General features: G+C 47.6%; 1 protein-coding gene across 1 annotated transcript in view; it reads left to right on the forward strand.

Annotated features, from left to right (window-relative positions):
- Positions 1–6700: 6700 nt before the first annotated feature.
- The window catches only part of slc29a1a (solute carrier family 29 member 1a), a 22633-nt gene continuing 13918 nt past the window's right edge, over positions 6701–15415 (forward strand). Inside the window, exon 1 of the mRNA XM_061227410.1 lies at positions 6701–6773. Coding sequence (XP_061083394.1) covers positions 6716–6773 — 58 coding nt within the window. The 5' untranslated portion in view covers positions 6701–6715. The remainder of the gene's footprint in view (positions 6774–15415) is intronic.

Consider the following 15415-nt stretch of genomic DNA (forward strand, 5'->3'; position numbering starts at 1 on the left):
AAGGTCAGAGGAGAAGCTGGCAGGAAGGTGACAGTAACGCAGATAAGCACCACATTACAACAGCGGTGTGCAGAAGAGCATCTCTGAACACACAATGCATGAAACCTCTAAATGGACAGGCTACAGCAGGAGAACACCAATAAGTCTAAAAAGGTGTCCGCTAATGCGCGGCCGGATTCTGGACTATAAACAGCAGGTGGAGCGCTGGTGGTGTGGCCCTCCCGCTGGAGGGCTCTCAGCACATGGCCAGTCAATGCTCATTCAATATTTACTGTTGTACACTGTGGACAAGGTCCAACCTGAGAGTACGTAATGTAAGGGCCCAGAAAATGTAAAAGATGCAGAACAGTAAAACAACCCGGTCCCTGCGCAAATATACTCTGTGGATCACCTGGTCACTGGCCAAAGTGAAATCCTGCAGTGGATGTTTCACGTGTTTAAAGCTCAAACGGAGTAAAATAAAACAGGGGAGAGCAGTGGGTGCTGTTTTACTGAGGTCTGTGTGGGGCGGCTCACCAGGCCTGGGACGTGTAGCGGACGTCGCGTCTCGCGGAGCGCTGGAGGTTCGAGCAGCGTGTGGGCGGGGCCCTCAGGCCGGGGAGCGGGCGTCGAAACGCACGCCGCTTCTCACAGGTTCATGTTCTGCGTGTCTTCATCTGGGTTCCCTCCTGTGTTCCACCGTGGAACCCGAGAAAATGACCTGACCGCACACCCTGCTCACTACGCCTTCCCTCATCTGGGCTTCCTACTTCCCCCGCTAGTTTTCTGCTTTAACTGTCACCGGTTCAACCCATTTGAATTGCTGTAATTTTCTACAGCCGGGCTCCTCCCGAGAGTGTAAATGAACGCAGACTTCTGGTCAATGCTGCACGTTTGAGTCACATATTTGAGAGCATTTTTAGCCTAAAGAATTGTCTTAACTTGTCAGGTATCTAGGCAGCATAGCGGTACAGTGTAACAGGGATCCAGCCCTGTAACTAAAGTCATAGGTTTTATGCCTGTAAATGTGTGTCAATTCTGCTTTGGGCAGGAGAATCTGAATAACGTTTAGGTTCATTTTTTTCTTTTTTCAAGTTTTGCTTTGACAGCGTTTGTTACTGCTTTGCTCAGAGGCCATAGCCCTCGTGTGTACTCACCCAGATCACACACTGAGCTGTAAACGCTGTGCCTAAAATAATGCTGTTACTGTTCTTCTCATGTGCTCCATCTCAGCTTCGTTTTATTTTACACAGCCGACTCATCGTCGGACTGGCTGTGCCGGAATGGTGTTAACCCGATTGGCCATGGCTAGTTGAGGTATTCCCTGATTGGCTACGGTCCTAAGGGTCTGTAGAATAGCTGAATCTGCTGTGAACTTAATCTTCGCTCCTTTAAAATGTGTTTAACCTCTGACATGGCACTCAAATTACTCTCACATTTTCACAAATATTATTTTGTGAGGATAGCCCACGGGTTGTGTGCTTAAAGAAGGTTCGGGAAGTTCATTTCACTGCATCCCAGGTGCTCAAATTTCTTAATTTAAAAATGATGGCAGTTGGTGCAAAGCTCAAGGATTCCAATGGCATTCTATGGCGGCTTAAATCTGAGTCCCCCATCACCACCTACAGGGCCTGCGTGCTACCTAATAGCTAAGTGGAGTTGAGCATGGTCTTTCCAGGAAAAGCAATAAGTGGCCCACTTTTAAAGAAACCACCATAAAATTGTGTTAATGGTCATATCAAGAACCCTCCATATAGCTGGCTTTTACAAGGACAATTTATGAATGTGTTCATGCATCTAAATCACATGTCCTCTGGAGATGCACGCTTGGAAATAGTTTGTAATCTTAAACATTGAGGAGTTATTTCTAACTATGAAATTTGTAGTACAACTAGTATGTTACTAAAATTGTTATGTCATGCTATTGTCACACTGACTTGCTGGTGTGTATTGTAGGGTAGCCTGTAACCTGCATAGCTGTGTCTAATGAGCGTACTAAATCATATGCGCATATTTACATCCACGTGTCCATTCCTCTCATGTCAGTGATCTGAAATGCCTATCCTGCACCCAGCCTTTACCCAGGAACATGCCTATCCTGCACCCAGCCTTTACCCAGGAACATGCCTATCCTGCACCCAGCCTTTACCCAGGAACATGCCTATCCTGCACCCAGCCTTTACCCAGGAACATGCCTATCCTGCACCCAGCCTTTACCCAGGAACATGACTATCCTGCTGTGTCAAATGTACCTTTACCCCAGGAGTATGACTATCCTGTTAGGCCAATGTACCTTTACCCAGGAACATGGCTATCCTGTTGGGTCAAATGTACCTTTACCCAGGAGCATGGCTATCCTGCTGGGTCAAATATACCTTTACCCAGGAACATGGCTATCCTGTTGGGTCAAATGTACCTTTACCTAGGAGCATGGCTATCCTGCTGGGTCAAATGTACCTTTACCCAGGAACATGGCTATCCTGTTGGGTCAAATGTAATAAAATGGCTTTTAGGAGCATGGCTATCGTGTTGGGTCAAATGTAAGGGAATGGCTTTTAGGAGCTTAACTGGGAAATAGGAAGTAGATGTGCTTTTTTAGATTGATGTTTGACGGAATTTTACATTTTATTTCACCGTTTGATTAACTGGAAAGATGGTTTCAAGAGGTTTTGTACCTTACATTTTGAGTAACTCTTTTATGAAGGTGAATTTTACCTGAGAAATTCACCTTGCTGTCGAGCTGCCCTGTTCCATTGGAATGTGTGTCCTCTGACCTCCATAACGATATGATATTTATACTTGATCTGACCTGAAGTTGTTCCATGGAATGTATATTATTTCACATATCCCTCCACCGATCGGTCCTGTTATCGTTTTCCAGCGCAATTAAATTGGCCAACTGCCATATTAGCTTTAATAAATAACGGGACTCCGCGAAGAATATAATCTGTTTGAACAGATACCAATGGTGGGAGGGCTACAGGTTCTCCAGTAACTGGCAGGATTGAGTGAACACAAAGCAGCCGTTCTATTCAGCCATATCCATACACAAACCCAGAAGCTCAGCTCGTTACCACTGACAACACAAAACTTGAATATTTTTGTGGTGGCTCCAGGAGGAGGGGGGGTAGTTCCCACACATTTTAAGAGGTTGTCATTGTTCTCTTTTAAATCCTTTCCATTTTCCCCCTCAGTTTCTCCTCATGGTTGCCCGTGTGGTTTTTTTTTCCCTCTTTTCCCACACGGACAGGGCACGAACAGTGGTTCTCACAGCACATGCAGATATTTTTCTGCAAAACAAAGCTTTTCAGAGGGCTTCAGGAAGGTCCTGTTTGGCAAGAAGCTCCTATTTTCGGCCCAACAAAATGTTTTCGGCTTTGCTTTGTTTGTGGAATATTTGAGAATGCATGCAAAAAGTTGCATAAATGTCACCAACAGATTATACCTCTCTGAGGTGAAAGTTAACATACTCTTAAAATTTTAATATTGTCAAGTATTATTTTGTATTTCTCAAAAATAGTCATTTTCAGTGTAATATGCTGCTTAAAATGTGAATTGAGTTGAGCAACTCATGGTGCTTGCATAGATGGGGATATGTGTGTGGCATATTTGGAAAAGTGTTTATTGTGTGGGTTATCCTTCCTAGAACGAGTGGGTTTGTTGACGTGATCGCTGGGTATGTTATTCAGAAAGTATTTGAGAAATGTAGCACATTGGCGAAATCCAGAGTCGTGTTCTGAAGGCAGAATAAATTCTATTGGTTGATTCTCAGGGCCGTGAATTGTCGGTTATATTCAAGTTAGAAAAGTAATTTGCTCTCATGAAAAAATAAACAACTTTTCATTGGAGTTGGACTTCAGATACTGTAGACCTCCAGGACAGGTGAATGTTTACTCTCCTAATCTGATTCTAGTTTGGCAATATGGGACAGAGTTGAACCGAATTAAAGACAGGGAGAAAGGAAGCCAGCATACGGAGTGGTGGTGTATGATCTGATCTGTCTCGCGCAGAGCTGTGAGATGTGTGTCAGGCCACGCGGTCATGTGCGTGAGGTGGATCATTCCGGAGTCTCGGAGACGGAGCGTTTAAGCCCTGCTCACAGGAGAGAGGCAGGAATGCCATGGACCCCAGTCACCCAGTCTTGGGTTATCTCAGCAAATTGATTTGACCCAGTTTGGGAAATAAAGGTTTAGTTTTTTTCTTGAAAGTGTAAATCACAAGTTGGTCTTGTGACTTACAGGGAAAGCTTGTAATTGAGAAGAGGGAGTGATTAGTTATGGTGTTAGGTGCCAGAATGGGAGAGCAGATCACGGACATAGAATGTGTGCATTTGACAATCACCCATACAGTGGACTTTGGCACGAGGGGGGGGGGGCAAATCACAACTTTAAACGTGAACACAAGCTGCTCAATAAAAACGCAGCTCACATCTCTATATATAGATGGTATATACAGTAGGCACCTTAAGATGAAACCATGAAACTAAAAGTTAAGCTCTTAAGATCCTGAAAAAAGGATCTTCAATCTCGATTCAATAAGAACAAAATAATGACAGAAAATGTTGAAGTAATGTGATTCTGAATGTACATTTTCACTCAAGTTGCTGTACGCTTAATGGACTTGTGTAACTGACCACAATGCCCTCGTTGTGTGTTTTTATGCCTAAAGCAGCCTCTCTGATAACTAAAGTCAGGGCCCACTCACTCCTGCAGATACAGAGGTGTGCAGCACACGGCTATCTCCCCACGGCACCGTGCGGCCAGCTGCGCTTACCGTGTTATTGTGTTACTGTGATGGCTTATTTATAACTCTAGGACAGACTCAGCATGCTGTATGGTTTTATGTGGATATGTTTTGTGCATTTTTGCCCATTTAATGGGTGTTCTTTTTTTTAATGTAATGACATGTTTCACACATGCAGGCTTTTAGCGGACACTCTTAGCGACATGGCTCAGGCAGTGAGAGCAGTCGTCTGGCAGTCGGAGGGCTGTGTCGAAGTGTCCCTGAGCAAGACACCTAACCCCCAAATGCTCCTGACGAGCTGGTCGGTGCCTTGCATGGCAGCCAATCGCCGTTGGTGTGTGAGTGTGTGTATGAATGGGTGAATGAGAAGCATCAATTGTACAGCGCTTTGGATGAAGGCGCTATATAAATGCCAACCATTTACCCAGAACTCCTGACAGGCACGCACAGAACAGCTGAACAAGAGCGTTTGTTTAGAGGCTGGGGTAGGCAGGAGGGTGTTAGTGCAATCGAGGTTGTTGGCTGGGTGTTTTGGGGAGGTTTTGGAGAGGTTTTGGGGGGGTTTTGGGGAGTGTTTTATCACTTCAGTAATGCGCACAACATGCCGACCCACAAACGCATGGCCTGTTCTGAACGCGTTACATGCAGCTGAACTCTGTATCCCGGTATCAGCACGCGGGGAATCAGACTGAGCTGTGGACCCAGACTGAGCTGTGGACCTTGATCACATCACGCTTGCTGCACGTCTGAACACGTCTGACAGAGACCTGCGCATCTAATGTACTTTTCAAATGTTTGCAGGGTTAACTGACTGCAGGTACACACGCACCAGAATCCTAATGTAAACCGCAAACAACCGAGATAGCAGGGACCCCCCCCCCCCCCCCCCCCCGAGTCCAAAGTGCGGGTCAAACTCAATCTCAGCACAGCCGTTCCCTGACCGTGGGCTGGGTCAGGACCGCTGGGTCAGGACCGCTGGGTGGAGTGTGAGAGAGGTGAGAGTGTGAGGGTGTGAGAGTGTGAGAGAGGTGAGAGTGGGTTGCGAGATCATGCTACATGTGGGAAAATAGAATTCACCATATACTACAGTATGACTTGTAAAATACAAATACATGCGTCTTTTAGATTGACCACCGAAGTTGTTGCGGCCAACCAACGGTTGTCAGTATGCCAAGAAAAACGATATTCATTTAATAACTGGAAACGTGTTTGCCTATATTATCAGGGGGTGGTTGGGTCACAGATGGTATTTTGCCCATTAAGTAGGTCTGGGGCCTGATTCCACAGTCTGATAATCAAGGCTTAAGGCTGACACAGGGTGAGAAGACGTGTTACACAAGGCTGCTGATGGGCACTGATAGCTCTGTCTGAACTTCCTCACCCGACTGAAGGAGCTTTCAATGGCTGTGAAGATGGGCCTGTAGCCCGGGCTGTCGGCTGTCTGGAGCCACTGTCAGTCATGTAAATGCAAACTCAAAAGTGGCACCTGTTTTGTCATTTTAATTGAGTTTGATCAGTACTATTGAGGCCAGGTTTTGATTCAGCACTTCAAAATGAACACTTTCAATGCACTCCTGCAGGAGCGCAACTAATTTTAATGATTAAATTAATTTATATTTCCCTGTCATACATTTACATCTGAAGCCTCATTTGTAACGTACAACTTAGTGGAAATTAAGGAATTTAACCACTAAGTTTTACAAAGTGGGTTAGCAATCACTTTTGCAAACCAGTTTGGATAATGGATGATGAAAATTAAGCAATGCTATCATGCCACAAAATTGTCAGGTGACAGTTATTGGTTTATTCGATCAGTAAAAGCTGCGTTTTGCTACATCTGTGAGTAACCATTCGGTTTCTGATGCGACAAGCAGAGTTGCATTGACACTCGGAGCGGGGAGCGGGGAGCGGGGATCGGCGGTGGGGGTGGGGGGGTATAGGGGCGGTGCAAAAGCTGTTGTCGTTGTCGACTCCACTCACGTCACACACGTGCATGATTACCCTCCATGTGAGCCGAACGACATTTCACACCGCAGTTCGGACTCGAAGGGGTAAGTGCGGATCTGTTCTGTCAAATGAGAGGTGAAATTTATTGGCTGGGCTAAATAATACCTAATTGTCGGTTCCACTTCGCTAAGTATATGTTCGTATACGAATTGTGTTTGCTAACTTGGAAATCAATTACTTTTGCCTTAACTTATGCAAAGCATTAGCTACGAGTTAGCTTGTTGCTAACTTATTGAACATGTGCGATGATTTAATTCTAGCATCATTATCCAATACATTGTTTCCTTCCTTGTTCATTAACATTTTTAAAAAAATGTAAAATGTCTTAGCGAATTATGCCTTGCTGACTGTACTTTACGTTACCGATAGTTGCGGTTACTTTCGCTGACTGTCTCATTCATTCACCGCGACTTTGAAGTTTCTCAAAGTCTCAAAGTTTCTCAAAGTCGAGTGAGCATAATAGGTTTATATTACATTTAGCTGATGGACAGACATTTGTTTAATGCAGTTGTGTAAAGACGGGACCAGGATACACTTCCCGCGTTTTTAAGCGGGCGCACGATGTTCATTTTAAACTTTCATAAACGTTGTTTCCGTCTTTCGAGCGCCAACGAACATCGGGCTGATAACGATGTTATGAGACCCCGTAGCGTAACGTGGTCTGTGTTTGGAATCTTTATGTTCTGGTCCAATTGGTCTGTACGTAGTTCTATTGCAACGAAAATAAATGAATACATAAAATAAGAAAATAACGAACTCAATAGCAGAATTTAGCCGCGCACACACGTGTCCAAAAAGTGCATAATGTTACATGATTCAGTGTGAATTTATTGTTTTAATATGATGTTTGTTGAAATTGTTTGGTCCTTTCCACTGAAAACGAAAATTAAAAAGTAAACAACATTTGACCCAAATATTTGTGTGCGTGTGTGTGTGCGCACGTGTGTGTGTGTGTGCTTCACTACCTCCAGCATCAGGTTTGGCAGATCCGTGTGGGCAGATCTTTTGTGCTTGCCTTTGTTGCCTTGATTTGTTTTTCATGCTGAAAGTATCAGACCGGTATCAGACCGGTATCGCCACCTGGCAGCTCATGTTAGTGGAACGTGAAGTGATGTGCGGCATTGCAGAGTTATACAGGAATAAGACTCACCACAGACTGAGTGAGTTCACTGAGTGAGTTTACTGAGTACTGAGTGAGTTTACTGAGTACTGAGTGAGTTTACTGAGTACTGAGTGAGTTTACTGAGTACTGAGTGAGTGAGTTTACTGAGTGAGTGAGTGAGTTTACTGAGTGAGTGAGTGAGTTTACGGAGTGAGTGAGTGAGTGAGTGAGTTTACTGAGTACTGAGTGAGTTTACTGAGTACTGAGTGAGTTTACTGAGTACTGAGTGAGTGAGTGAGTTTACTGAGTACTGAGTGAGTGAGTGAGTTTACTGAGTACTGAGTGAGTGAGTTTACTGAGTGAGTTTACTGAGTGAGTGAGTGAGTGAGTTGGTGGGTGAGTTTAGTGAGTAAGTTGGTGGGTGAGTTTAGTGAGTGAGTTGGTGGGTGAGTTTAGTGAGTGAGTGCGTGCGTTAGTGAGTTTAGTGAGTGAGTAGTGGAGAGAAGCGTTTCAGAAGGCATCGGTTTGATGGCTGTAACTCTAGTGTACATACTATACTCCAGTGTTCTGGGTCTGGCTTCATCACAGGACTCTCCATACGCTCTCCTGCTCCATACGCTCTCCATACGCTCTCCATACGCTCTCCTGCTCCATACGCTCTCCATACGCTCTCCATACGTTCTCCATACGCTCTCCATACGCTCTCTGCTCCATACGCTCTCTGCTCCATACGCTCTCCATACGTTCTCCATACGCTCTCCTGCTCCATACGCTCTCTGCTCCATACGCTCTCATTATTGACATTTGGCAGACGCTCTTATCCAGAGCGACGTACAGTTGATTAGACTAAGCAGGAGACAATCCTCCCCTGGAGCAATGCAGGGTTAAGGGCCTTGCTCAAGGGCCCAACGGCTGTGCAGATCTTATTGTGGCTACGCCGGGATTAGAACCACCGACCTTGCATGTCCCAGTCATTTACCTTGACCACTACGCTACAGGCCGTAGTGGTCTCTGCTCCATACGCTCTCCATACGTTCTCCATACGTTCTCCATACGTTCTCCATACGTTCTCCATACGCTCTCTGCTCCATACTGCCTTTAAACTCTCGGGTCACTCTCATCTCTGCCATCGGTGCGTCTGTCTAACCTGCCTTTACGACTCCATGGGAACTCTGGGCAGATATTAATAGCACTGATATTAATATATCCTGTTCTACCACAGGGAACCCTGTCATCCCTCTGCAAGGACAGAGAGAACGTAGAGCAGCAGCGTCAGGCAGCCTGTGCCAGAGAGCGAGGGCAAGACCAGTAGAGTGTCTGTGGGGTGGGAGGGGGGGTCTGTAGACGTGTCTGTGGGGTGGGAGAGGGGGTCTGTAGACGTGTCTGTGGGTTGGGAGGGGGTCTGTAGACGTGTCTGTGGGGTGGGAGGGGGGGTCTGTAGACGTGTCTGTGGGGTGGGAGAGGGGGTCTGTAGACGTGTCTGTGGGTTGGGAGGGGGTCTGTAGACGTGTCTGTGGGGTGGGAGGGGGTCTGTAGACGTGTCTGTGGGGTGGGAGAGGGGGTCTGTAGACGTGTCTGTGGGGTGGGAGAGGGGGTCTGTAGACGTGTCTGTGGGGTGGGAGGGGGGGTCTGTAGACGTGTCTGTGGGGTGGGAGAGGGTCTGTAGACGTGTCTGTGGGGTGGGAGAGGGGGTCTGTAGACGTGTCTGTGGGGTGGGAGGGGGTCTGTAGACGTGTCTGTGGGGTGGGAGGGGGTCTGTAGACGTGTCTGTGGGGTGGGAGAGGGGGTCTGTAGACGTGTCTGTGGGGTGGGAGAGGGGGTCTGTAGACGTGTCTGTGGGGTGGGAGAGGGGGTCTGTAGACGTGTCTGTGGGGTGGGAGGGGGGGTCTGTAGACGTGTCTGTGGGGTGGGAGGGGGTCTGTAGACGTGTCTGTGGGGTGGGAGGGGGTCTGTAGACGTGTCTGTGGGGTGGGAGGGGGTCTGTAGACGTGTCTGTGGGGTGGGAGAGGGGGTCTGTAGATGTGTCTGTGGGGACTGGCTGAGATCCACAGGAATGCTCTGCCCTCGGGGACCATGTGACTTGCAATGCTGCTGTAATTTCATTGGCTGAATTAACTCAAATCGAATTAGACGATGAGTGCATGATGGTGGTACGAGAGGCCATGTTAGGTAAGCTCAAAGCTTTACGAGTTAAAAAAACAAAAACAAAAACAAAACACAGTTCAGCTTACTGACGGACATTTTGTGGTCTTACCCGAAGAAGTTGGAATCAAGAGAATCCAGCCTGTCGCCATGACCATCATTCTTGGCTGCCGACGTTGGGTCAGTTTCCTTTCAGCGCAGGGAATCGACACGTTCTGTGGACATGATCACTGGCCTCTCTCCGCAGCACGCGGTGTGGGCCTCTCCCAGCGTGGAGAGACAACCGTGTCACGGCGTGAAATGTCCGTGGCCAGGGGTCAGGGGTCAGGGGTCAGGGGTCAGAGTATGCGCAGGGCTGTGTTGTGTGGGTCACATGCGGGTCTGAAATATGCATGCTCATTGTTTACAGTTACACTTCCCCCCGGAGACCAAAATAGCAGGACTGTGTTCTGATTTACCCCCCCCTCCCCCCCCCCTCAGTCAGCTGACGGGTAACCTCGCATGACTGTGTAATTTGGCACGCTGCAGTACTGCTGAGAGAACTAGGGGACGCTGTGGGACCCAGATTTAATTAGCTCACAACCCACTTTCTGTGTCCAGCCCCTTAAAACAGAGCCCAAGATCATGTTCATTCCTGGAATTGGATGGATATACTTTATTTAACCCTGTGGGATAATGTGTCCTCTGCATATGACCCATCCTTGTTATGTAGGAGGAGTGGGCACCACAGTGCAGTGGGACCAGCTCCAGTTCTGAGGCCAGAGCCTTGGTCAAGGGCAACGGCAGGAGCACACCTAACCTGACACGCAGAACCACCTTCTTGTGAGGCTTATAATTATTAATCAAATTAAAATGTGTCAAAGCAACTGCATGTAGGCTACACTGCAATATGAACCTAGAAAATGGGTGATTTCCTGGTTTGCATCTTGCAGACCACTTCCCAGTTTTGGGACCCCTACCCATCAGCAATCATCAGCTCTGGGATCTGAAAAAGAGCATTTCCCAGAGAGCAGATCTTTTCATCCACAGGGTCATTCTGCTTTTAGATAAGGGCAGTGGTGTGTGATCATAATCATGTTATTAAGTTGGGAACAGACACATTTGCCCAAAATCATAAAGGTGGTCACAACTCAAACTACTGGAGAACATTATGTGTAATAGCGTGTGTTTTTAGCCTGTGTTTGTGTGGGAGGGCGGCCTGTAGCATAGTGGTTAAGGTGAATGACTGGGACATGCAAGATCGGTGGTTCTAATCCCGGTGTAGCCGCAATAAGATCCACACAGCCGTTGGGCCCTTGAGCAAGGCCCTTAACCCTGCATCGCTCCAGGGGAGGATTGTCTCCCGCTTAATCTAATCAACTGTACGTCTCTCTGGATAAGAGCGTCTGCCAAATGCCAATAATGTAATGTAATGTGTGTGTGAGTGAGACTGTTTAAATGAGGGTTAAACATTTGAGGCATTGCCTGAGTATTTCACTGGAGAGCACTAGAGATGTCTGGAGGATATTTGTGTAAATGATTGATGGTGTTGTCAGGGTTATCTGAGATGAAGCTGAAAGGCCTGAACCTCCCCTGGACGACCCTAATGTTCAGGTATTAACTTCTGTGGCCAAGCACTGCGGACTCGGTACCAAGCCAAACAAAGTGGTTTTTCTTTTCAATTTAATGAATTCCCCATAGAGTTATACGTGGGCTTCAGGGGCACGGAGTGAGACTGGGTCAGAGAGGGACACGGAGTGGGGCGGCCTGTAGCGTAGTGGTTAAGGCACATGACTGGGACACGCAAGGTCGGTGGTTCTAATCCCGGTGTAGCCACAATGAGATCCGCACAGCCATTGGGCCCTTGAGCAAGGCCTTTAACCCTGCATCGCTCCAGGGGAGGACTGTCTCCTGCTTAGTCTAATCAACTGCACGTCGCTCTGGATAAGAGCGTCTGCCAAAATGCCAAATGCCAATAATGGAGTGAGACTGGGTCAGAGACGGGCAGCTCAAGGTTGCAGGCTCCGTTTACATCGGCTCCATTCATGAGCTTATATCCGGATGGGATTATCCACACAAAGTGCAGGTGTAAATGCACCCAGTGGAGCCAAAACAACTTCAGGAGGTGGTGCGAGACTCATTACAGACGAGTTTTACGAGTGTAGGCGTATCCGTCTCTCCTGGAAGCACCAGACAACCGAAGAACGTGAAGTCGCATGTCACGCGACGCACCGGGAACACGGCGGCCTGGCTGGAGTCTGAGCGCCGCGAAACGCTGACTCACGACACGGAGAGAACCAGAACCTTCACGCTGACTCACGACACGGAGAGAACCAGAACCTTCACGCTGACTCACGACACGGAGAGAACCAGAACCTTCACGCTGACTCACGACACGGAGAGAACCAGAACCTTCACGCTGACTCACGACACGGAGAGAACCAGAACCTTTACAACCAGAGACCTGCCTGACTGTTTGCTGCAGCTGTAACCTGCGTGGCTGCTGGATTAAATTGTCTGCCCAAGACGGCATCTTCTCTTCACTTTATGAAACCTGAACACTTTCCACCTCAGAAGTGGCTAACATCTTTCCACTTGGAGGGGTGGAGTAAAACCAGAAATGGCTTGTCAGGGTTTTGCAGAAAATCAGATTTAAATGTGGCTAAGTGGAGAGGCTTCTGACGGTGTAGATGCTCTGTGGGCGACTGATGGAGATGGAGCGGCGTGGATGGGCCCTGGGCGAGGATGCAGGCCGTGTCAGGATCTACTCAGGACTCTGACCTTGTTTGAGCTCAATCTTGGCCGTAATTCAGGGTGGAGAAACAGTCCCAGTGCAACAGCTGTGATTCTGACACATTCATCCTGAGACGTGTACACAATTTACTCTAAACAGCTCCTCCAAAATTACTGCGGGAGACCCTTCAAGATTTTATAATATAATTACAATTTGCATTTTGGCCCCCGAGATCCAAAATAAATGAGTGTGTCTGGCTTTAGCTGGTTTAGGGAGTACTCCCTTTGGATTGAGCTGCTCGTCTGCGAGCCAGGACCGTTAATTGGAAACATGTGTGCTTGGAGAGACCAACCTGGGGGCAGAATGAGAGACTGAGGCTTAATCCAGCGCACACAGTCCCCCATCCAGGCATGACACAGAACATCTCACAGGTTCTGCTTCACTGAGCCTGGGGTTGGGTAAAAACCCTCCCCAAAATTTTGAATAACGCAAAAAAAATAATTCATTCTGGCCAGTGAGGGGATTTTTCTGAGTGGGTGTGGTGCTGTTTCCTCTGTGCCCGTGGCTGCCTCTCAGTAACGAGTAACCCAGAACAGGAAACGGAGACCGAGTCATCTCAGGTCAGGGGCTGGTGGATTCCATACGTCTCAGGACTGGAATAGTTTTAGGAATTAACTGACGGGTGTGTGGGGGCGGTCGATCTGCGGAGCGGGAGCGGAGGGGGGGGGGGGGGGTCTCACGCTCGAGGGCCCAAGTTCTTGGCAGTAAGCCCACAGCAAAGGGACATTTGAATAGTCGCATAACCGACCGATTTTACTTTGTCGTGCAGAGGAGACTCCTTTAAGCACATATTTGCGTGAAGATTCTGTGCGTGTGGCTAGGGATCAGTGGGCAGAGAACACTCATTTAACGCAGGAGAGCGTGTTAAAGACACTCATTTAACGCAGGAGAGCGTGTTAAAGACACTCATTTAACGCAGGAGAGCGTGTTAAAGACACATTTAACGCAGGAGAGCGTGTTAAAGACACTCATTTAACACAGGAGAGCGTGTTAAAGACACATTTAACGCAGGAGAGCGTGTTAGACACTCATTTAACGCAGGAGAGCGTGTTAAAGACACTCATTTAACGCAGGAGAGCGTGTTAAAGACACTCATTTAACGCAGGAGAGCGTGTTAAAGACACTCATTTAACGCAGGAGAGCGTGTTAAAGACACTCATTTAACGCAGGAGAGCGTGTTAAAGACACATTTAACGCAGGAGAGCGTGTTAAAGACACTCATTTAACACAGGAGAGCGTGTTAAAGACACTCATTTAACGCAGGAGAGCGTGTTAAAGACACTCATTTAACGCAGGAGAGCGTGTTAAACACTCATTTAACGCAGGAGAGCATGTTAGACACTCATTTAACGCAGGAGAGCGTGTTAAAGACACTCATTTAACGCAGGAGAGCGTGTTAAACACTCATTTAACGCAGGAGAGCGTGTTAGACACTCATTTAACGCAGGAGAGCGTGTTAAAGACACATTAAACGCAGGAGAGCGTGTTAAAGACACTCATTTAACACAGGAGAGCGTGTTAAAGACACTCATTTAACGCAGGAGAGCGTGTTAAACACTCATTTAACGCAGGAGAGCGTGTTAGACACTCATTTAACGCAGGAGAGCGTGTTAAAGACACATTAAACGCAGGAGAGCGTGTTAAAGACACTCATTTAACCCAGGAGAGCGTGTTAGACACTCATTTAACGCAGGAGAGCGTGTTAAAGACACTCATTTAACACAGGAGAGCGTGTTAAAGACACTCATTTAACACAGGAGAGCGCGTTAAAGACACTCATTTAACGCAGGAGAGCGTGTTAAAGACACTCATTTAACACAGGAGAGCGTGTTAAAGACACATTTAACGCAGGAGAGCGTGTTAAACACTCATTTAACGCAGGAGAGCGTGTTAAAGACACTCATTTAACACAGGAGAGCGTGTTAAAGACACATTTAACGCAGGAGAGCGTGTTAGACGCCCCAACCCCGTTCAATCCGATCATGAGTCCGCTATGAGTCCAGGGCTCTGAAATGTGATTGGCTTGCTCGTCTGTCTTGCAGTTGCTGCGCTAAATGAGCATGCGCTAAAAGCCAGGAACGTAATTTCATACGCCCCTCCCCCTGTAACACTCGTAGGGCCTTGTAGTCACAGACAGGCCTGTTTCTCCAGCAGGGAGCTCCCTGCACAGGCCTGTGTTTCTCCAGCAGGGAGCTCCCTGCTCAGCCTGGGCACCACAGTGGTGTGAAGCAGAAGGTGTAGTGGGCACTGATCTTATCATGGCCACACTGGGGCTTGACTCGCCAACCTTCTGGGTCCCAGCTCTGTAACCGTAGGGGTCTGCTCAGCCCAGTCTGTTCAGCCGGGTGTGAAGATGCTGTTCCTGAGTGCTGTATCCGGCGTTTCTTTGTTATGGAAAGCAGGGCCATCTGTGGCTCTGTGGGCACTGGGTGCGTACGTGTGTACAGTATTTGGCTCTGGGATGCAGAACGTCTGATCTGTTTGTCTGGACTGTGTAACCCTGTGTCGTTGGTTAGCGTGTCTTATTTGGGGCTCAGCGCGTGTCCGAGACGACGCTGTCCGTAAACTCTAAACCCAAATGCCAAGCCAGCGTTCTAGAACTCCACTGTCGCCATGGTTACATCAGCATTAGAACCTTCAGTTTAGAACATTCTGATCACACCTTTGAC

Source organism: Conger conger, chromosome 18 (genome assembly GCF_963514075.1).
Source record: "Conger conger chromosome 18, fConCon1.1, whole genome shotgun sequence".
Classification (NCBI taxonomy): Eukaryota; Metazoa; Chordata; class Actinopteri; order Anguilliformes; family Congridae; genus Conger; species Conger conger.